Source organism: Amblyraja radiata, chromosome 2, assembly GCF_010909765.2.
Source record: "Amblyraja radiata isolate CabotCenter1 chromosome 2, sAmbRad1.1.pri, whole genome shotgun sequence".
Classification (NCBI taxonomy): Eukaryota; Metazoa; Chordata; class Chondrichthyes; order Rajiformes; family Rajidae; genus Amblyraja; species Amblyraja radiata.
This window is the reverse complement of record NC_045957.1, coordinates 47398474-47422775: the sequence shown is the minus strand read 5'-3', so window position 1 is coordinate 47422775 and position 24302 is coordinate 47398474. Positions and strand designations below refer to the sequence as shown.

General features: G+C 42.0%; 1 protein-coding gene across 3 annotated transcripts in view; it reads right to left on the bottom strand.

Annotated features, from left to right (window-relative positions):
- ica1 (islet cell autoantigen 1) overlaps nucleotides 1–21206 on the bottom strand; it is a 97068-nt gene extending 75862 nt beyond the window's left edge. The window contains exons 1-3 of one of the 3 annotated variants that reach the window (XM_033045791.1): nucleotides 21117–21206; nucleotides 12715–12744; nucleotides 10796–10967 (exon numbers count right to left, since the gene is read on the bottom strand). In XM_033045791.1, the coding sequence (XP_032901682.1) occupies nucleotides 10796–10967; nucleotides 12715–12731 (189 nt within the window). In that variant the 5' untranslated portion in view covers nucleotides 12732–12744; nucleotides 21117–21206. Of the gene's footprint in view, nucleotides 1–10795; nucleotides 10968–12714; nucleotides 12745–20947 lie in introns of all 3 variants that reach the window. The other 2 variants (XM_033045772.1, XM_033045782.1) reach the window with 2 other exon arrangements.
- Nucleotides 21207–24302: the final 3096 nt, after the last annotated feature.

Sequence of the window (24302 nt, the reverse complement as noted above, 5' to 3'; positions counted from 1 at the left end):
GAAAATGCCGGAAATACCTAGCAGGTTAAGCAGTATCGGTGCAATGAGAACAAGTTATTGATTTTAGATTTGGTTTCATGTTTTTAACCTCATCAGAACTGTAGCACAATGAATATGTTCCTAATTAAAAATAGAACAGTGCAGCACAGGAACGGGCTCTTTGGCCCATTACTTTGGTGTCAAACACAATGCCAAGGTAATCTAATCTCCTCTGCCTTCATAATATCTATATTCCTCCATTTGAACCAGATATTTTTCCTCTTAAATAACGTTCTTCACTGTCCGCTATCACACTAATTTTGGTATCTTCTGACAACTTACTAATTATGCTAACTACATTCTTATCCAAATAGTTAATCTAGATGAAAAACATTAGTGACCACACCGATCCCTGTGACACACTGCTGCTCACAGGTCTCCAATCCGAAGAATAACATTCCGCTACCGCAAAGTTCAGGAAACGGGGCTGATGGGGAACTGGCAGAGACTATGATTGGGGGCCTGGGGTAGATCAGCCATAATGATATCGAATGGCAGAGCAGGTTTTATGGGCATGGTGGCCAATTCCTGCTCCTTTTCATGGTGTTCTTGCTGCACACATTTCCTTCAGTATTACTTAAAGAGCCTGTCTGAGCAGGCCGCTGCTCCTGGAGAGCAATGTGCACTGGCATGTTCTAGGGCACTACAAGGGCCCCAAACATGCACCTCACCCATTTGAGGAAGATGCTGGAGTCAATTATAAAAAAGATGAAATAGCAGCACATTAGGATAGCAGTAACAGGATCAGTCTGAATCAGCATGGTTTTATGAAGGGGAAATTATGCTTGACTATTCTTCTGGAATTTTTTGAGGATATAACTAGGAAAATAGACAAGGGAGAGCCAGTGGATGTAGTGAACCCGGACTTTCAGAAACCCTTTGATTAGGTCCCACATGGGGGTATTGGGGGTAGGAATACAGAGAGTATGGATTAACGGGTCCCTTTCAGAATGGCAGGCAGTGACTAGTGGGGTACCGCAAGGCTCTGTGTTGAGACCGCAGCTATTTACAATATACATTAATGATTTAGATGAAGGGTTTAAAAGTAACATTTGCAAATTTGCAGATGACACAAAGCTGGGTGGCAGTATGAACTATGAGGAAGATGCTATGAGAATGCAGGGTGACTTGGATAGGTTGGGTGAGTGGGCAGATGCAGTTTAATGTGGATAAATGTGAGGTTATCCACTTTGGAATACGAATGGAGCGACTGGACGTTTATACACTGGAATTTAGAGAGATGAGAGGGGACCTTATTGAAACATGTAAGATTATTAAGGGAAGTTGGACACCTCAGAGGCAGGAAACATGTTCCCGATGTTGGAGGAGTCCAGAACCAGGGGCCACAGTTTAGGAGTGAGGGGTAGGCCATTTAGAACAGAGATGAGGAGAAACCTTTTCATCCAGAGAGTTGTGAATCTGTGGAATTCTCTGTCACAGAAGGCAGTGGAGCCCAATACTCTGGATGCTTTCAAGAGGGAGTTCGATAAAGCTCTTAAAGATCGCGGAGTGAAGGGATATGGGGAGAAGGCAGAAAAGGGGACAGATTGTAGATGATCAGCCATGATCACTGTGAAGGGCCGAAAAGCCTACTCCTGCACCCATTGTCTATTGACCCTGACCAATGGAAAAATCCTGGTCACTCCACAAAGTGAACTAAAGGAAATAGCATTTTTTACCCGTTAAGAATAAAGACAAAGATAATATATTAATCATGTTTGTGTTTGCATATGCACTTAAGTCATATACTACATGGCTGAATATCACACTGCTACCTTAATTTAATACTTAGCACTCTTTTGCAGTAAACTCCAGGGCGGCACTATGGTTTAGCGGTAGAGTTCCTGCCTTACAGCGCATGCAGCGCCGGAGACCCAGGTTCCATCCCGACTATGGGTGCTGTCCGTATGGAGTTTGTACGTTCTCCCCGAGGGTTTTCTCTGAGATTTTCGGTTTCCTCCCACACTCCAAAGATGTACAGGTTTGTAGGTTAATTGGCTTGGTAGAAGTGTAAATTGTCTCTGGTATGTGTAGGATAATGTTAATCTGCAGGGATCACTGGTCAGTGTGGACTTGGTGGGCTGGGGGCCTGTTTCCACGCTGTATCTCTAAAACTAAAACACTAAAAACCTGTAGGTGGTACTGTCAATTAAAGAAAAAGATATTCCTTGGATATCAGTGGCAGATATAATTTTGTATTAGATTAGCATGAGGATGATTTAAAATAACAAAACCAAAATTAGATTAGATTACTATTGTGCAGAAAGTATAATGACTTCAATAAGTGGGTTGTAATAAATACCAGAGGTGCTGCTTCGTTATATAAATTAAGAACTTGATAACTAACACCAAATGAGGGTTGATTTTGTGGGCAGCAAAGATGAAATTTTAACGATGGAATTGCTGCATTCCACGTGCTGAATTAAGGCCTAAAAGCAGAGTTTGGCGATGGATGGGGGGGGGGAGAAAAAAATGCTGCAAGAGCGCCATCTGGAGGTCACAGGCCGGAAGTAATTTTGAAATAAATAATGTGTAGGAAGGAACTGCAGATGTTGGTTTAAACCAAAGATAGACACAAAAAGCTAGAGTAACTAAGCGAGCCAGACAGCCGGGTCAGCATCTCTGGAGAAAAGGAATAGGTGACGTTTCGGATTGAGATCCTTCTTCAGACTGAGAGTCAGGGGAAAGGGAAATGAGAGATAATGGTGATAGAGAGAGTTATAGAACAAATGAATGAAAGATATGCAAAAAAAGTAACAATGATAAAGGAAACATACACTAATCTTCAATTCTGTATTCTTTACTGAGGTGTTAAGATCCCTAACCTTTAATTTAAAATCACCGTTATTCTGGTACATGCTAATTTAAAAATAAATGCTCTTAGATGAAATGCAATTGCAATTAACAAAACAGTTTAGAAAAGAAGCAAAAAGTTTAAGTGAAACAAGAGCAATTCCTGATGTGCACATTATTTTGTGAGGTGACTTGTTCTTGCCTCCATTAATGCTGGGCTACTGCATGCTTTTGACACATGGATAAGGTTATCAGCTCCATCCTGGTATGCTCCTACTCCTATTTTGAGTTACAGGCCTGAGATTCCCATAAATCAGTGATGAAATTGCACTTCTTTCCAGGAGGTGTTGAGCACATCCTGGAATCTTTTCGTCTTGTCCACCAGGTGATCTCTTCCCAGGATGAGCTCAGAATGGAGTGGGTTTCAGTAGTATGCAAACAGTATGGCCAAACATATCTGACTGAATAGAACTATAGCCTCAATACTGGTGATGTTGGCTCAGGATAGGACACTCACACATCAGCAATGAGATTACTATTTTATTGCTGTGGTACACCAGCTTCCTGGTGAAGCAATGTGCAGCCTAGACTAATAGCTGAGTCTCACGCTGCGAGTTGACACAAGAAGTACCCCGAGTTAAAACTCGTGGTAATAACATACGATTAACGTACGGAACTCGTGGACGCAACTTAGAGACTCGTGGCGCTAACAGCAGGTACTTGTGAAACTTGTCAACTCTTGCAAAAAATCAAACATGTTTAAAATTTTCCACGAGACAATTTAATTCTTGTGGTTAAGAATTGAAACATTTTAACTCGTTGTAAGAACGTAGTTGCCCATGCGTTTACCTTAGTGTATCGTGAGTCTACCGTGGGAACTCTAACTCAGCGGGCAGGCAGCAGCAGATTGTCGCTCCCTTCAGTTTCCCAGGGACAATCACCTGCCATAACGCGAGAGAGATCATGCACTGTTGTAGGTCTCCTTTACACGTCGGTGTTTCTGTCTTTCTCCACTCATTGTTGGCCCTATCTGTCACCACCCCCACCTACACCCCTCTGCTTCCCGGCCATGTGTGTGACCCCTTCCCTCCCCTCTCCAGCTCCCCGCCCATTGAACCGGTGCGGGGGCTTTGCACTGTCTTCACGTCGGTGATGCCAGCAGGTCAGTGCCAGTCGCCCCGGGGCAGTCGCTCCCTTCAGTTTCCCAGGGGGTCGGGACGGGACTGGAGTTGGGAGGGAATGGTGGGGGGGGGGGGGGGGGGGGGGGGGATGGGTGGGTTAGGTGAGGAAAGTGGGGTTGTTTGTAGTTGTAGAGGGAGGGGGCAAGGGCGGTACAGTTCCCAGTCTCAGTTGCTGCTGGCTGTGGGTCTCTGGATTCTCCGTGCTTGCAGTGGGCCTGGGGGTCGGTGTCCCGTTGGTCTTGACGTCTCCGGCCACTGCCCTGGACAGGAGCTGAGACTGGGAACTGTACCGCCCTTGCCCCCTCCCTCTGCAACTGCAAACAACCCCACTCTCCTGCTTACCTAACCCACCCACCTTTCCCTCCCAACTCCAGTCCCGTCCCGACCCCCTGGGAAACTGAAGGGAGCGACTGCCCCGGGGCGACTGGCACTGACCTGCTGGCATCGCCGACGTGAAAACAGTGCAAAGCCCCCGCGCCAGTGCAATGGGCGTGGAGCTGGAGAGGGGATGGAAGGGGTCACACATATGGCCGGGAAGCAGAGGGGTGTAGGTGGGGGTGGTGACAGATAGGGCCAACTATGAGTGGAGAAAGACAGAAACACCGACGTGCAAAGGAGACCTACAACAGTGCATGATCTCTCTCGCGTTATGGCATGTGATTGTCGCCTGCCCGCTGTTCCTGACGCTAAAGCCTTCGGATCGTTGCCCTTTGTGTTGGCGTGGAGGGGGAGGGGAGTATTGTGCTGTTTGATCGCCCCCTGCTATCCCAGGGACAGGGAGACACAGCAGCTTTTGAGACTGGTGGGCAATCACTTCCAAAGTGTCTACCCACACAGTCAGTACACCTCTCCTACACTTGTCTCCCGCACTAAGATCATCCCGCAGAGAATGATCCCAGCCTAACCCAAGAGCCATGTCACCCCAGACAGATTAATGACAACCTCTCTCCACCTCAACTCTCGCCTGGGCACCAAAGCAGCTCAGGAGGCGAACCCTGAGCTCCGCCTCACAACAATCTGATGTGCACATCAGTCCACATTCAAAGATTTAATCTCCCGTCTCCCCGCAGTGTGTAGACATGGCAGTAAATTCAATTAAAACATATCAAACCTGTGTGTTTCAAACAAATCATAAGTATAACTGCTCTGGCACTGGAAGGTGCGCATTTTCCCTTTGTAGGTCACATCAATAGATGCGGCCGCGCTGAATTCTATCTTTAAAACAAAGCCACAGGATGGACAGGTCTTCTTTAACACTGTTGCTTATTAAAACATAACACTGTTGCTTATTAAAATAAACCTTCAATCAGGATTGGCTCGAGAGTAACTCGGGAGACGAACTTGGAACATCGCAGAAATGACAAGTAAACGGCAAACTTGTCATACCCGTGGGAACTCGGTTAAACTCTTGATCATACACTTGCAATCTCGTACACAACCATGAGTCTTTCACTCGGGGTACCTCTTGTGTCAACTCGCAACGTGAGGCTCAGCTTTAATGCCATTTTTTAAAGTGCAGGCAGCTACGTACTCGATAGCGTTCACACTCTAGGGTGCTATAACAGTTAGCATCCTGGTGGTGTGGCAAAACAGAAAGCACCAGTGTAATCTCAAAGGGGAAACATTTCCCATCCACCAAGATAGGAAGCCAAACACATTTCCTCCAGTTCACAAGTGCATGCATGCCTCTAACAATAATAAAATCTGACACAGTGAACAAATTTAACAAATCTTATAACCCACTGTTCCTGTACCATCTCTTAACATCAGCAATTTGAAACTGTGGTTCGCACCAGTGAGGGACTAGTACTGTACTCAGGATTATATAGGGACAGACCTACACCCACTAGTAATGTACTCGTATTATAATGTGGCAAATCTGCATCCATCAGTGTTATACCCATGCAAAGGTAATAGATCCATTCCCACCAGCACTGTCCACCAATGTTACATAGTTATTGGCTATGCTCCAGTATTGCAGTTGTATGCCCACAGCACAATACTTAAACCTCAGAATAGACAATAGGTGCAGGAGCAGGCCATTCAGCCCTTCGAGCCAGCACCGCCATTCAATGTGATCATGGCTGATCATCCCCAAACAGTACCCGTTCCTGCCTTCTCCCCAAATCCCCCGACTCCGCTATCTTTAAGAGCCCTATCTAGCTCTCTTGAAAGTATCCAGAGAACCTGCCCTCCGAGGCAGAGAATTCCACAGAGTCACAACTCTGTGAGAAAAAGTGTTTCCTCGTCTCTGTTCTAAATGGCTTACCCCTTATTCTTAAATTGTGGCCCCTGGTTCTGGACTCCCCGAACATCGGGAACATGTTTCCTGCCTCTAGTGTGTCCAAACCCTTAATCTTGTATGTTTCAATAAGATTCCCTCCCATCCTTCAAAACTCCAGAGTGTACAAGCCCAGCCGCTCCATTCTCTTAACATATGACAGTCCCGCCATCCCGGGAATTAACCTTGTAAACCTACGCTGCACTCCCTCAATAGCAAGAATGTCCTTCCTCAAATTAGGGGACCAAAACTGCACACAATACTCCAGGTGTGGTCTCACTAGGGCTCTGTACAACTGCAGAAGGACCTATTTACTCCTATACTCGACTCCTCTAGTTATAAAGGCCTACATGCGATTCGCTTTCTTTACTGCCTGCTGTACCTGCATGCTTACTTTCATAGACTGATGAAAAAGGACCCCCAGATCCCGTTGTACTGCCCCTTTTCACAACTTGACGCCATAATCTGCCTTCCTGTTTTTGCTACCAAAGTGGATAACCTCACATTTATCCACATTGAACTTCATCTGCCCACTCCCCCAACCTGTCCAAGTCACCCTGCATTCTCATACCATCCTCCTCACAGTTCACACTGCCACCCGGCTGCGTGTCATCTGCAAATTTGCTAATGTTACTTTGAATCCCTTCATCCAAATCATTGAAGTATATTGTAAATAGCTGCGGTCCCAGCACCGAGCCTTGCGGTACCCCACTAGTCACTGCCTGCCATTCTGAAAGGGACCCGTTAATCCCTACTATTTGTTTCCTGTCTGCCAACCAATTTGCTATCCATGTCAGCACTCTACCCCCAATACCATGTGCCCTAATTTTGCCCACTAATCTCCTATGTGGGACCTTGTCAATGCTTTCTGAAAGTCCAGGTACACTACATCCACTGGCTCTCCCTTGTCCATTTTCCTAGTTACATCCTCAAAAAATTCCAGAAGATTAGTCAAGCATGATTTCCACTTGGTAAATCCATGCTGACTCGGACCGATCCGGTTACACATCCAAATGTGCGGTTATCTCATCTTTTATAATTGACCCCAGCAACTTCCCCACCACCGATGTCACGCTAACTGGTCTATAATTCCCTGTTTTCCCTCTCCCGCCATTCTTAAAAACTGGCATAACATTAGCTACCCTCCAATCCACAGGAACTGATCCTGAGTCTATAGAACATTGGAAAATTATCACCAATGCATCCACAATTTCAAGAGCCACTTCCTTAAGTACTCTGGGATGCAGACCATCAGGCCCTGGGGACCATCAGCCTTCAGTCTACCCAACACCGTTTCCTGCCTAATGTAAATTTCCTTCAGTTCCTCCGTCACCCCAGATCCTCTGGCCACTACAATATCAGGAAGATTGTTTGTGTCCTCCTTTATATTCTTGGCTAGCTTACCTTCGTACCTCATCTTTTTTCCCCGTATTGTCTTTTTAGTTATCTTCTGTAGCTCTTTAAACATTACCCAATCCTCTTGCTTCCCGCTCATCTCTGCTACGTTGTACTTCTTCTCTTTTATTTTTATACTGTCCCTGATGTCCCTTGTCAGCCACGGTCGCCCCTTACTCCCCTTGGAATCTTTCTTCCTCCTAGGTATTAACTGATCCTGCACCTTCTGTATTATTCCTAGAAATACCTGCCATTGTTGTTCCACTGTCATCCCTGTATCTTTCCAGTCAATTTTGGCCAGCTCATTCCTCATGGCCCCATAGTCCCCTTTATTCAACTGTAAGACCTCTCCGATCCACCCTTCTCCCTCTCCAATTGTAGATTAAACCCGACCATATTATGGTCACTACCTCCTAATGGCTCATTAACCTCAAGTTCCTTTATCAAATCCGGTTCATTACATAACACTAAATCCAGAACATCGGACGAGGGGCCTGTCTGGGTCCCTCGAGCCAGGTCTGACATCAGCTGGGTTTCAAGGACAGGGCTTGGGCAGTTGGGAATGTCCAGTTCTCACAGATCTCCAGCTAGAATCCACTTCATTACCACCAAGGCAGAGCATCAAAGCAAACAGGTTGTTAAAATCAACTTTAAGGATATTGGGTTGTTGTGGACGTTCCTGGTCCTGCTTCCACAGCTTTTGTTGGTTTTACAGGAAAAAAAATGTATCATACAGCACAGCAAAATCTTTTCAGAAAGGGTAGGTAGGCCTGTTTGATCAATAACATCATTCCTGTATGTACAGAGGAATAACACCATATTGTATTGTAAAAGAGCTTAGACCTATTATCTAATATCCCCCAGTTTTTCATCATCACATCTGATGATTGATATAGAGGTAAGTAAGTTTATTGGCCAAGTATTCACATACAAGGAATTTGCCTTGGTGTTCCGCCCACAAGTAACAACATGACATACAGTGACAGTTACGAATGACTCAGAAAACACTAACCATTAATAATAATAGAACATTAATGATAAAACACCATTGATTAAGCATGCAACCCAACTAAGGTTCACATGCTGCACATGTTCTTCCTGCCTTCAAGAACATCAGAAACATAGAAGACATGATCATCAGCCAACATCATAAACTTTGCATCCTTGCTTTTAATTTCATCCCCTCGAGTGTAAAAAATATTTTTTACTTTTAAATGTCAAAAGTGCAGAGCCTTCTGCCTGCCTTCTGTCAGCACAAAGGGTGGAACCATTGAGGCTCCAGCATCAATTAAATGGAACAGATATAGTTTCCTTTGATAAACTAATATACCAATGCAACATGCCAGATGTAGAATGATTTAGTATTAGGTGGTCTGAAGATTACTGGAAGCAGAAATGAAAAACATTTTTTGTTTGAAGAGGAAAGGGCCTGATATTATTATGGGATTCTGAGAAAATGTTGTGTACAGTTATGGTCTCCTAATCTGAGGAAAGCCATACTTGCCATAGAGGGAGTACAGAGACGGTTCACCAGACTGATTCCTGGGATGGCAGGACTTTCATATGAAGAAAGACCGGATAGACTCAGCTTGTACTCGCTAGTATTTAGAAGATTGAGGGGGGATCTTATTGAAACTTACAACATTCTTAAGGGGTTGGACAGGCTAGATGCAGGGAGATTGTTCCCGATGTTGGGGAAGTCCAGAACAAGGGGTCACAGTTTAAGGATAAGAGGAAAGTCTTTTAGGACCGAGATGAGAAAAACATTTTTCACACAGAGAGTGGTGAATCTGTGGAATTCTCTGCCACAGAAGGCAGTTGAGGCCGGTTCATTGACTATATTTAAGAGGGAGTTAGATGTGGCCCTTGTGGCTAAAGGGATATGGAGAGAAGGCAGGTACAGGATACTGAGTTGGATGATAAGCCATGATCATATTGAATGGCGGTGCAGGCTCAAAGGGCCGAATGGCCTACTCCTGCACCTATTTTCTATGTTTAAACAAATTTATTTCAAGAAGTTCTTCAGCAGTAAAACTGCATCAGACCTTAGCCAATGTTTCCCTGCATGCCATGAAAAAGGTTGTGGGATTTCCAAATGCCATAACATAAGGAAAGTACTACCCCAAAACAAGCAAGTGTCCGGACCTACTGATGGTTGGATAAAACAGTTGCCAGTCAGCATTATTGAGAATATGTAGCGAGACCAGGCAGGTTGAGTAAAGTAATTTTTATTAGCAATAAAAACGGAACAAAAACTCGTGCAATACGCGTGGCTGACTCAGCTAGCAAAAACAGCTCCTGTTGCTGGGAGGAGTGCTGACGATCTAACTAAAAAGCCCTCGAACGAACCCCCGCGGTCACGTGACCAAGCCGACCAATGACGAGGGTTCTGTCCTCCCGACCCCACCACTAGGTGCCGCTACAAATACTACTAGATGCCGCTACAACTCCCTTAATGTGAATTAGAGATTTGAAATCAACTCTATTCATATCCAATAGGGTCACCCAAAAATTACAATTGTCTTTCAATTACAAATATTTTATCGGTGACTTTAAGCAGCCAATACTCTCCTTGTTATTCACCAACTACATTTTAAAACATCACAACACTCCAGTACTTGACAACCTATATTGATTTCATTTTCTAAATTATAAAACTTTGGAAGTTCTGGTCCTTCTCAATTATTTGTATAGTTTTGCTCTGCCCTGCAACTTCAAATCCACAAGTCTCGCATTCCCCATCTCAATCTTAGTTTTTCCTGACTCCAGTGTAATCACAACCATCCCTCCTCCATCACACAACCTTCGGCTATCTTTGCACTCTCAATCTTCCCCCTCAAGCCAAATTTGTTTCACAACTTTCCAAAACATATTTTTTGACCAAACTATTGGCCACTCCCAAACTCTCCATCTTTGACTTGGCATTTATTCTTTTACATTCAGTGCAATATATTGGGATTTTAAATGACACTTCATAAAAATACAATTTTTGTTGAGCAGTTTGAAAAATAAAGTGATTTTAACAAATTGGTCAAAGCAATCTTAATTCATAATGAACACTTAGATGTATTCAAAAAAAAGAATAACACTTTGTATTTTTACATACCTCTAATTTAGCATCCAGGTCTGCATCTGATGCCACGACATGTGCATCTTCTTTCTTCCCAGTGACCTTGATAAGGCTTTGCTTTGTTTTCCAGTATCTCTGTTGCATTTTGTTTACAACTGAACTGTCCTGGTCTCGGACGTATCGACTGTAAAGTTCTCGAGCATATCCACTGATTAGTGAAACAACCTGGGTTACTCAAAGTACATTTCATCTTAAATATCTCATTGTTCTGCCAGTTTCTTGCGCTAACCTGGATAAATGTCAAGCTATTCTAACGAGGAAGTGTATGGAATTGACCAACGATTAGGTACATCTTTGTGATATAAATCGATCACTTTGAGTACTTCACATTTCAAACCAATATGGTGATAACACAACATTATGTCATGTCACATAGCTTAGAGTAAACATCAGGAAGTTTTAACATCAAGGAAGCAGACTGGTGACAATTGCAGAAACTGGGTAAATTAATTTGGAAAGTAAAACAAGAAACAGAAGTACATAATCAATGATCAGTCTGAAGAAGGGTCTCGACCTGAAACGTCGCCCATTCCATTTCTCCAGAGATCTTAATATTATTTTACAGATCTTAATCTCGAGTATGCTCAACGATTACTCTGTTGAAAGGAATTTCAAAAGACCTACATACCTCTGGAGTAAAATATTCCTCTCGTCTCAACCCTGATATTCACCAACTTCCCCTGAGATTATCACCTTTCATTGTAGACTTGAGTCGGGGAAAACATCACTATTTCTACCTTGCCAATCCCCCTCAGAATCTCAGCTTCAATAAAATTACCTTTCATTCTTCCAAATCCCAGCTAGCCCATTCGTACAAATGTTCTGTCCCACACAGAACAATCCAGACATACCAGGGTACATTTACACCGCAATACCCCCAAGACACACTTTAGATAAGGAACAAAGGATAATCCCAACAATAGTGTGTTGAACCTTTGTTTCTGAAAATGCATGGACTCGGGCCACTTCAAATAAAAAGATCTAATTTGGGGAAATTGATTTTTTAATCTCTGGAATCTCATATACCTCTCATAAGGGATTAAATGATAGCAAGTGATGATTTGGCTCAAATATAGCAGGCTGAACAGACATAAATGGTATACATACCAAATTATTGAAGATTCTAGGAGGAAATGGATTTACTGACAAATAGAACAGTTAATTGGGGTGAATTCCATCCTCACCAACTGTGCACCGATAAAGGGAACAGCCTAATTCTCACCTTATTACATTTTTTAAAGAGTAAAAATTGGGTGGGTTCCAAAATAAAACAGATCCAATAGATTGATGCAAAGGGACCTCGTCTGTTTAGAATGACTATTGCAAACTCAATTAATTTTGATACATGTAAGGAAATGTCATAAATAGAGTTACATAGTTAATCACACCACTCATTTTAAAACATAATTGTGCTTGTAATGCATCTTCAAGTTGCTTTTCTCAGTTACTACCTTGAAGCCTGGCCTTTGGAAGTGATGAAAAAGGTGATAAAAAGGACACTAATCCAACGTTTTTCATTTCTGATTCTGAATTGATAATTTCCATTTCTCTTTGATCCTCTTCTCTGACTACATGTCCTCCCCAGGTTACAAATGTCCAACATAAACCTAACCATACATCATAAGCAAGCATTTGGAAGACCAGGGGAATGGATTTGCCAGTTGGTATATGACAGCCAGTATTTTGTGTGGGAGCTCAGTTCAGGGCATTATCTGAATGAATTAGTTAAATGCCCTGGTTTAACTAAACGTTGCCTCTGGTTAGCCCACACTTATATTTCTGGTTTGTGAACAGTTCAAATTATGAACAGTTTTCAGGAACATAGCCTTGTAGCAATATGGCAACGAGTGTTTCCAGAACATTTTTTAGACATTACAATAAATAGCAAAACTTACTAGTTTTGATGGTCCATGTTTCATCAGAACCTGAAAGAGATGTGAGATTTTAATTTTTTAATTAAATGTTCAGAATTGTACAGTTTTACTTGTGGAAATAAGCTAATATTTCCAAAACTATTTCCATTTTAAATTTGAAAGATAAAGTAAAAACCAGGAACTGTTTGACTTTCTTATATTTAATCATGCTTTTATGGTTCAAAATTAATTATTTCACTTCAAAAAAATAAATAAATAAAAAGTTGCTATAATTTAAATGAGTATAAAAGTATCAGTAACAGTAGGAGTCTTTCCACCAGGTGGCACCAGCAATGGTTGCCTCGCCATCAGTCTGTCTGCCTTTCTTCTTCGGTGTTTTTTAGTATGTGTTAAATGTGTGTTTTAGTGTTCTTTAGCTTGTTTTATGTGGGGGCTGGGGATTAAAGGAAACTTTTTCTAAACTCTTACCTCGACGGAGAGCGATTTTTTCCCATAGTGTATCTCCGTCCGCACTGCAGCCTAACATCGAGGAGTTGGCGGCCTTTGCTGGAGACCGATTTCGAGAGCTCCACCGCGGGAGCTGTGGGACTTTAACATCGCAGAGCTCGCGATCCCTTTGCCAGGGATCGATCTCTGAGCTCTACCACAGGAGCCTGCGGACGTTAACATCATGGAGCCCGCGGTGTCTGCTTAGAGACCAACATCGGGAACGGCAAACCACAGGAGCTTTGACCGGCCCGACGCGGGGGCGTCGACCACTGGCTGCGGTAGCTTCGACTGCCCCGACAGATGGTTCGACTGCCCCGACCGCGGGAGAAAAATGAGGGAAGGTTAGACTTTATTGCCTTCCATCACAGGGAGGTGTGTGGGGAATCAACAGTGGTGGATGTTCATGTTAACTTATGTAGTTTAATGTCTTGTTGCTTTTTTTGTATGGCTGTATGGTAATTTGCATATCACTGTACCTTAATTGGTACACGTGACAATAAAGGATCTTTGATGTATCATACCACACACAATAACAGAACAATAGCACTGAAGATACACAGCCACATTCTGAAGCTTATGCACTATATTTTCCCTTTCTCACCATTTCATGTTTAAATTCAAGTTTATTTTTAATCATTCATGAACTTATTTAGCTTCCTTTGAAAGCATCCTTTGCCTCAAACACCCACAAAACAAATTCAAATTGCGCTTTATGTCTCATTATGCTCCAGCATATCAGTTTCTTCCAAGTTCATTAATGGAATTTATTGCTGAATGTGTACATCTAATCTCTTACTCAGCATGTTAAACATATCTACATTCATCCTATCAAACATTGACATAGCTTTTATGAATCCTAATTAGATCAACATTTTTCTATAAAAAGAACTTTCTCTTTTGTCAGAATTTTATAGCATAGAAACAACCTGCTCTGCCCACTGCATCTATGTCAATCATCATGCTAATCTTATTTGCCTATATCATGTTCGTATCCCTCTGTGCTTTGCGTTGTGTGGACAATTTAACCCTGAAATCCCCTTATAAATCTCCTCCCTCTCATATTAAACCCATGCCTTTAGTTTTTGACCTACCAAGGGAAACAGACTCTGGCTATCTGCCCTATGTCTTACATAATTGTATAAACCTCTATCAAATAACCTTTCAGCCTCCTTCATTCCAGGGAAAACAGACCCAGCCTTTCTAAAATCTGATAGCACAAGCCCTCCAATACAAGCAATATCACTGTGAATCTTTCCTGCACCCTTTCTAGCTTAAAGACATCCTTTCTATTGTGGAGTCCAGAATAGCACAGGATACTCCAAGTGCGGCCTAACCAATGTACAACTGTAAATTGAAAGGTCGAGACCCTGAATGGCAAAGGTGTAGCGGCGCCTGCTGGCGCATGCAGGTATCGAACCCGGCGTTCGGAAGCCGCAGTCACGTAACTCAGGAGGGGCTGCTGTTTTTCGCGCGGTTTCGCTATCGCACGGCAGTTGAGTGCTGACCACCGTTGTGGCCAGACGTGTTGTAAGAACCTGTGAGCTAAGAAGCTATTTTCAGAATAAAATAAGTTATAAAACTTAGTTGTCGTTCTTGCGACCGCCAAAACGGTATGATTTTTCCAGCGTTTCTATAGACAGGGAAAATTGAACTTCAAATCCTCAATTTCCGCTAATTTTATTGAAATTCACTCGCGTTGGAGAATTTTGTGACATAAAATTTTCTTGTTTACCTACAATTCCACTTTGGTACTCGACTTAACGGGTATGAAAGTTTGCATCCCTCTCCCAGTCCTTCCCATCCTATCCCACCATAGTGGAAAAGCAATCCATGTCAAGTATTGTCTAGCCTGAAACTGCTCCTAAGCCTCCCCACATTGTTTTTATTTTTTTCCCTTTCATATTGATCCTGGAGAACGGTGTGATCCTTCAGAGTTTTGAATATTCTGCTCAAGACCATTCATAGTCATACAGGCCCTTCGGCCCATAACGATTAACATATCCTATCTACACTGGCCGCACCTGCCTGCATTTGGCCCATATCCCTTTGAACCTATCAATGTACCTGTGTAAATGTTTCTTAAATATTGCGATAGTGTCTGCCTTAACTACTTCCTCCCGCAGCTCGTTCCGTACACCCACCACCCTTTGTGTAAAAAAAGTAATCCTTTAGGTTCCTATTAAATCTTTCCGCTCTCACCTTAAAGGTGTCTCCTCTGGTTCCCGATTCCCCTACTCTGGGCTAGAGATTTTTTGTGTTTACCCAATCTATTCCTCGCATTATTTTGTACTCCACTAAGATCACCCCTCATACTCCTGTGCGCTAAGGAATAGAATCATAGCTTGCTCAACCTCTCCTTATAGCTCAGGCCCTCGAGTCCTGGCAACATCCTTGTAAGTGGTCTCTGCACACTATTTAACATGACATCTTTTCTATAATATCGTGCCCAAAACTCTAAACACAATACTCGAAGTGTGGCCTCACCAACATCTTGTATATGTGCAATGTGCAATGACAATAAAAGATATTATTATTATTATTATAACCGCAACTTGACCTCCCAACGTCTATACTTAATACTCTGACTGATGAAGGTCAATGTGCCAAAAGCCATTTTGATCACCCTATCTACCCATGATGCCTCTGTCGAGGAACTATGTTCCTGCACTCCTAGATCCCTCTGCTTTACAGCACTATCCTGAGCCCTGCCATTCACTGTGTAGGTCCTGCCCAAGTTAGACGTTCGAAAATGCAACACCTCACAGTTCTCTGTATTAAACTCAGCCCACCTGGCCAAGCGATCAAGATCCTGCTTCAATTTTTGACAACCATCGTCACTTCTACAATACCACCCACTTTTCTGTCATCTGCAAATTTGCTGGTCGTGCTTTGTACGTTCTCATCCAAATCATTGATACAGATGACAAACATTAAGGGGCCCAGCACTGAACCTTGAGGCACATCAGCAGTTACAGGCCACCAGTCTGGAACACAACCTTCCATCATCACCCTCTGCTTCCTTCCATGCAGATAATTTTCTATCCATTCTGCCATGTCCTCTTGGATCCCATGCGATCTAACCTTCCAGAGCAGCCTACCATGCAGAACCTTGTTGAATGCAAATTCCTAAAGGAAAATTCCATTGCTGCTGTGCTCTGGACACGACCTAAAAACATCTGAAATCTAACCATTAATAAAACAGGAAATGGAAATGTTAAAACAATTTCAAACAAAATATGAAGCATACAATTTAAATGGTACCACATGTTAAATGCTTAAATTCACTGGAAATATGTACCTGCAAAAGCAAATGATTATAAAAAAATGGTACAAAATGGACCTTAAATTATACTTTTGGACTGAGGTAGACACCACTGAGTAATATGCCTAGCCAACATCACTTGACAATTGGATTAACATTTCCCCACATGACATTCCAGTCTCCACACACCAAAACTGAGCAATTGTCACGTAAGCTGCCTCTGTCCCAACAGAGCCAACAATCTTCCATCCTGGATGTCAGTTGGGTTTCCAGGCGTGTCACTTCATGCACTGGCTCAATGCAAAAGACTTCCAGTCCTTAAAGTGAATCAGGTTTCCAATAGGAAGTACGGAGCAACATAGCCAATTCAACTGGGGCAGAACAGTGGTGCAGCCAGTACAGTTACTGATTCACATGTCTGACATGTTAGTTCCAGGTATATCTGTGAGAGGCTTGCACCTCCTCCCTATAACCACATAGGTTTGCCCTGGTGCTTGATATATCCCAAAGATAAGCAGGTTGGTAAGTTAATTCGCCGCAAGTTGCCTCTAATGTGCAACTAGTCGGTAGAATCTCAGGGGAGTTGATGTGAATGGGGAGAGAATATAATGGGATAAGTTTAACAAGTGCTCGATAGTCAGTGCATACTCAATACGCGAAAGGAACTGTTTTTGTGCTGTACGAATACAGTCGGCTAACCCGAAAGTGCTGAGTCCTGATCTTGATTGAAAAATTCTGTTTGAGATGGTGTTGAGCACACTCACCAAAACAGTGAACAAAAACAATCATAGAGATTACAAAAAGATCAGAATAAAATGGAGAATTTAAATTTCAACTAAGAATGGTACCAATTTACTTTTACACTGTATATACGAAAATCTCAGTCTAAAACACTTGTTCACAAATATCGATGGATATTTGTAAACTCTACATTATAAAGAAACAAACAAATTATTAAGAAATCAATACTAACCAAACTTGAATCAATCAATAAATTCAGTGAAAAAGAAATGGCAAATCAATAAATATTGCACAATTGAATAGTCATAAATTACTAAAGTCATTGAACCATGTGGATTCAGATATATAATCAATAGAGCAGTAGACAGTACTGAATATACTAAAGGGCAGGTTAACAAATCAATAATTTAATGGGGTAATAGGCAACTGTATTAGAATTAATAATGGGGCAATGGCCAAATCAATACATTAATAAGGGGTTTCAATCGTTTAACAGAGCACATTTAATCACCAGATCAGTTAGTAAATAGAAAAAAAGTAAATTGATGGTGAAATCAGCTCCAATCATAGAACATAGGGCAGCACATGGACAGGCCCTTCGCCCCACAATATTTGTGCAAAACATGATGATAAAGACCAACTGAGTGCACTTGATCCATATCCTTCCATCCCCTGCATATCCAAGATTCTAAAAGTTCCTTAAATGCCATTATAGTATACGCTTCCATAACCACATCCAGCAGCGTGTTCCAGGCACTCACCACACTGTGTAAAACAGCATGGCCCAGACATCTCCTTTAAACATTGCCCCTCTCACTTCAAAGCATAGTGCTTTAGTATTTGATATTTCCATCTTGGGAAAAACATTCTGAGTCTACCTTAGGTATAGTCTCTGTCTTGGTAAATTGAACAGAAGTTTGGGGGGAAAAAATGAATAAAATAAAAAGTAAATTACTAATTTAATATAGAAGAACACGAGTCAGCAGAGAAGGCACAAAGGAAAGGCATAGACCACCTCTATGGTTTCCCCAAGGATATGGAGAAACATGAGGTGCCGTATTAGGCTGAGACACAGGGGCACGCCTGGTATGAGGACCATGTCCAGGCTTCAAGGAAAAAAGGGAAAGTATACTTAATTGTTTGGGAAGGTTTGGGGAGCAGGCCAGAATGTTATGTCATTTTGTTTTAATATTCATCAGAGGAGGATAATATGTCAGGTTTAGGTGGATTATACCATCACCTGTACTTGTTGGCAAAAATTTGGTAATTACAACATGACATCATGAAACATTTTTACGGACATTAATATAGATTTTTCTACTGACACAAAAGCACAAATGAAAAGCATCAGGAAATATATTTGCAGAGAAGCATTTTCCCTGCACAATATAAAGTATAGATCCTCTGAAGGCATCATGCAGGAAGTCAAGGACAAGTTTTCATGCAACACAGAGTCTGACATAAAATTAGACAAAAGGCACTCAGATTAAAATTGTCAACTTTAAATTTACACATCCTATTTTAATGTTTTCATTATAAATATTGACAAATGAATTATAGAGAGTTATCAAGAGAGGCAAGAGGTTAGATTACTGGAACCTTGACAAATATATTTGTATTCTCTCTAGCCACAGGGATAGAGAGTAACAAATGTTATTTTCTTTAAGGAGGGAAATAGGGATAATCTGGGAAAATATAGGCCAGTGAGCCTCACATCAGTGGTAGGGAAGTTATTGGAGAGGATTCTTAGGAATAGGATTTACTCACATTTGGAAGAGAATGGGCTAATTAGTAACAGTCAGCACGACTTTGTCCATGGCAGGTCATGTCTCACAAACATGAATGAGATTGTTGATCATGAGATAAAGATGGTAGATGAGGGTGGGACAGTGGATGTTGTCTACATGGATTTTGGTAAAGCATTTAACAAAGTCCCTCGTGGTGCACAGAGTCAAAAGATTAAGATGCGTGGAATCTACAGTAACTTGGTATTTGGAACTGCCTTAGAAGACAAAACAGTTTGCAGATGGCACAAAAATTGGTGATGCTACAGACAGTGAAAGAGGCTGTTAAAGGATACAGATCAGTTAGGTTATGGACGTAGAAATGGCAGATGGAGTTTATTCCAGCAAATATGAGATGTTGCACTTTGGAAGAACAAATATAAGAGGAATATATATATAGTTAATGGTATGAACCCCTAACAGCACTTCTGTACAGATGGTTCTTGGGAACCAAGTCTGTAGCTCCATGAAATAGCAACACAAGTCAATAGTGGTAAAAAAAAAAAAAGGCATCAGGTATGCTTGCTACATCTGTCCTGATATTCAATATGAGTTAGGAAGTTACTCTGCTGCTTTATTGGACTTTGGTTAGACCATATCTGGAGTATTGTGTGCAGTTTTGGTCACCCTATTACAGGAGGGGTGTAGAGGCTTTGGAGAAGGTGCATTAGGGGGTTCATCAGGATGTTACCTGGATTACCAGATGCTGGTTTATACCAAAGATAGACACAAAATGCTGGAGTAACTCAGCGGGGCAGGCTGCATCTCTGGAGAAAAAGGATAGATGAGCATCAGAAATTGAGGGGATACCTTATTGAAGCATCAGAAATCATAGAGGCATAGTTAGAGTAAACTGTCAGAAACTTTTTCCCAGGATGGAAATGTCAAATACTGGAGGACATAGCTACAAGGTCGAATGGGGAAAGTTGATAGGAGATGCAAGAGGAAAGACCCCCCCCCCCCCCCCCCCACCACACACACACAAAACTGTATGTGTCTGGAACTCACTGCTTGCAGTGGTAGCAGGTACACTTGAAGCATTTAAAAGGCTATAAGGCACATACAAATGCAGCGAATGGAGGAATATGTTTGTTCCTGTGCTAGACTGTTCCATGTACTGCTCTACAAGTTGTTCATGAAACCTACTGGACACAAACTTGCCAAATTGTAATTACATTTATTTACTAGTGGTGATGTCGCAGCAATTTACAATCCCAATTATTGATGGAAAGTACATATAAACTAATATTTTTATTATAGCTTGTTTATATATTGCAAAAACTAAGCTACTACAAGACTGACCACAACTAAACCCACAAAAAGTCCATACCATTAATATGTAAGGAAAACACATAACATTGATTAGAAATGTAATTTTTTCACTGTACAAATGGTTGTGTTTTTTTTCTCCAATACAGCAATATCAGATACTTTCAATTTGAAATTACCAAGGTTAAAATGTTTTACCAGCTATGTTTATAATACGTTGATTAAAAAAATACCACCTTCTCAGAGTCTGGCTATTCTTTGCTTACAAATTGATGACTGTGTTACTTTTGATGGACAACCAAAGCAAATTTAACTGTAAATTCCCCATTCAGAGAAAAAAATAAGTTTTCAAATATCTTGCATAGAGACCTTTATTCATTAGCAATAAAGATATGATTTTTTTTGGCATAATTTCATCACTGACAATACATTCTCGCCGGAGTCGCCGGTGTATTTTTTCTTCTCTCTCTAGTCAGAAATACAGGGATAATGCAGCAGATCGAATGGGGGGGAAATGCGAGTTTCTGCCATCTTGACAGCAACCGTACAGACCCAGGCATCCGCCACCGGCTCACGCACAATTCAGCCGCACTCTTCCGAGCTGCCTTTCCATATGGAAACCGACCCGTCGCTCGTCAAACGCGTCGAACGAAAGAAAAACACCAAGCCTGTGACATGTCAGCTGCAGCCTCGCAATTAAAGTGCATACCTCATTGAGCTTCTCTTGCTAATGCTGCCATCGTCAACGTAGAGGAGGAGGAGGAGGAGAGAAGTCTACAAGCAATTTTGTTTTAAATTGCCCTATGTTTAAAACGATTAAATAAATTCCACCCTAGCAACAACATGACAATTGGTTGGGACGAATAATTGGCACCTACCTACGCGGCGGTGGCAGCAGCGGGAGGTGGCTCCGACTCCACCGGCTGCAACCTCCGCGCTCTCCCCGGGCCGCCCAGGTGTGTCCCTGACGCACGCGCGCGTCAACAATGTCCCGCGAACACGTGACGTTCCAGCAACCTGTAACTCCGCCGCCGGGATTCCTTCCACCTCAAGCCAAGCGCTCACGGAGTTTCCTCTCCCACAGCCGATGCACTGCATGTGTTGCCTGGCATCATATGTGGCAATCTTATATGGTATCCTATATGGTATATTTTACTGCATCTTATGTGATATCTCATACTGCATCTTATGCGGCATCCTATGTGGTACCTTATACTTCATCTTAAGTGGTATCTTATACTGAAGAAGGGTTTCGGCCTGAAACGTTGCCTATTTCCTTCCTCCATAGATGCTGCTGCACCCGCTGAGTTTCTCCAGCATTTTTGTGTACCTTCGATTTTCCAGCATCTGCAGTTCCTTCTTAAACATCTTATACTGCATCCTATGTGGTATCTTATACTGCATCTTATGTGGCATCCTTTGTGGTATCATACATAGAAACATAGAAAATAGGTGCAGGAGTAGGCCATTCGGCCCTTCAAGCCTGCACCGCCATTCGATATGCTCATGGCTGATCATCCAACTCAGATCCAATACAGCATCTTATGTGGCATCTTTTGTGGCATCTTATACTGCATCCTACGTAGCATTTATGTTGACGTGGCATCTCATACGATAGGCTTCCCAATAGCCAGCAGGAGATAGATGAACAGATATGAAGACAGATTGCGGAAAGATGCAAAAGCAACAGGATCGTTGGAGCGGGTGACAGTGGTGGTAATGCCATCGAATGTCAGGGGGTTTGGTTTAGTTAACAGATACAGCGCGGAAACAGGGCCTTCGGCCCACTGTGTCTGCGCCAGCCAGCGATCCTCATATACTAATGCTATCCTACACACATTAGGGACAATTTACAATTATATCAAGTCAATCAACCTGCAAACCTGTACGTCTTTGGAGTGTGGGAGGAAACTGGAGTTTACGGAGAAAGCCCAAGCAGTCACGGGGAGAACATACAAACTCTGTACTGACAGCACCCAAAGTGAGGATCGAACCCAGGTCTCTGGCATTGTAAAGGAACTCTACCGCTTGTTGGATATTGTTATTGCCTGGCACTTGTGTGGCACGGATGTTACTTACCACCTATGAAGTCGGGCCTGAATATTGTCCTGGTCTTGCTGTAGTTGAATGTGGACTGTTTCATTTTGTGAGAAGTTGGGAATATTGCTGAACATTGTGCAATTATCAGCAAACATCCATACTTCTGATCTTACAATTGAAGGAAGGGCAAAGATGAAGCAGCTGAAAATGGTTTGGCCTGGGATACTACCCCTAGGAATTTCTGCAGTGATGTCCTGTACCTGAGATGATTGACCTCTAACCAACACAACTATCTTCCTTTGTGCTAAATTTGATTCCAGCCAGCAGAGGGTATTCCCCTTGATTTCTAGTAACTCTAATTTAGCTTGGACTCCTTAGATTAGATTAGATTAAACTTTATTAAAATTGATGCCATACTTGATCAAACACTGCCTTGATGTTAAGAGCACTTACTTTCACTTTACCTTGGTAGTGCAGCGCTTTTGTCTATGGATTATACCAACACAATAATAATGTTGGGTGCTGGGTTAATTTGGCAGATCCTAAACTGTGATTCCACGAACAGGTTGCAGCTAAGCAAGTCATTGCTTCATAGAGCATTACAGCACAGAAACAGATCCTTCGGCCACCCTGTCCATATCAACAGAGTTGGCCTTCCATGCAAAAGTCCCACTTGCTTGCATTTGGCCCACAGCCCTCTAAACTCTTCCTATACATGAAGTTTGATAGCACTATTAATGATCCCTTCCATCACTTTGGTGATGACGGAGAGTAGAATATACATATTGAGCTGGCCTCAAAAATTCTATTGAATTTGTTAAGCATGATTTCCATTTCATAAACCCACTCTGCCTTTGTCCAATCCTGTTAATGTTTTAGTTTTCTCTTATTGTATGATTTCATAATAGGTGCCAGCATTTTTCCCGTTACTGATATTAGGCTTACTGGACTACAATTTGTCTCTGCCTTGCTTTTAAAATAGTGAGGTTATATTTGTCATCCAATATGTAAGAACTGATCTAGAATCCAAAGAATTTTGAAAGATGATCACCATGGCATCTACTACTTCCAGGGCCACTTCCTCTGGATAAAATAGAAATACTTGATCAAAATTTACCTAGCTAAATGGATTTAGCTTAATTAATCAGTCTTGCTTCTTGTTCCTTATTATTTGTTCTACTTATTTATTATTTTGTATTATATTTTTATTTAATGCATATATTATTACTTAAATATTACTTCCATGTAATTAATTTACTTTAACGAGTCTAATAGATCTGATTATTGCTTCATGTATTTAATATTGTTTCTTTGTTTAGTTTATTTATCAGATATTTTTCTTTACATGTCTGTTTTCCACCCTTAACAAATTTTGTTCTCAGTGACTCATTGCATAAAATGACTCAGCCAGCTGTAAGCTGCAGAATTCAGATTTGGCAGATATCCTTCCAATGTATGGTTTAAAATTGCACAAGCTTCCACTTGTTATTCCATTTCCACCCACAATAATTAGACCCTATTTCAAAGAATAATACAATAATAGAAAGAGAACAGAAAACTCCTTCATGCTTCAAAAACATCACCCTTTGGCCAAACCATCTCACTCATTTCAATTCCTTGTCCTGTCCCCATGCAACATGCTGATTCTTCCCTCCCACAAATATTTATCGATTTCTTCCACACTTGCTTGCAAGTCACTGTGGCCCCGGTTCCTACAGTCCTTTCTGACTCGCAAGTACCCTGGTTTGCATGCTCCCTTGAAACTTACCATTGCTTTGCTTCCCACACATCCTTTACCTAGTTAACCAAAAGATTTATTACTCTCCTGTGATAAAGAAGAGTGAGAAAATCTGAAGAAAAATGAAGTAACATTCAATGAAATGGCTTGGCTTGTATACTTTGGAATTTAAAGGATGATAAGCTATCTTATTGAAATATAAGATTATTAAAGGTTTGGACACGATAGAGGCAGGAAACATGTTCCCGATGTTGGGTGGGAGGGAGGGGGGGGGGGGGGGCGCCAG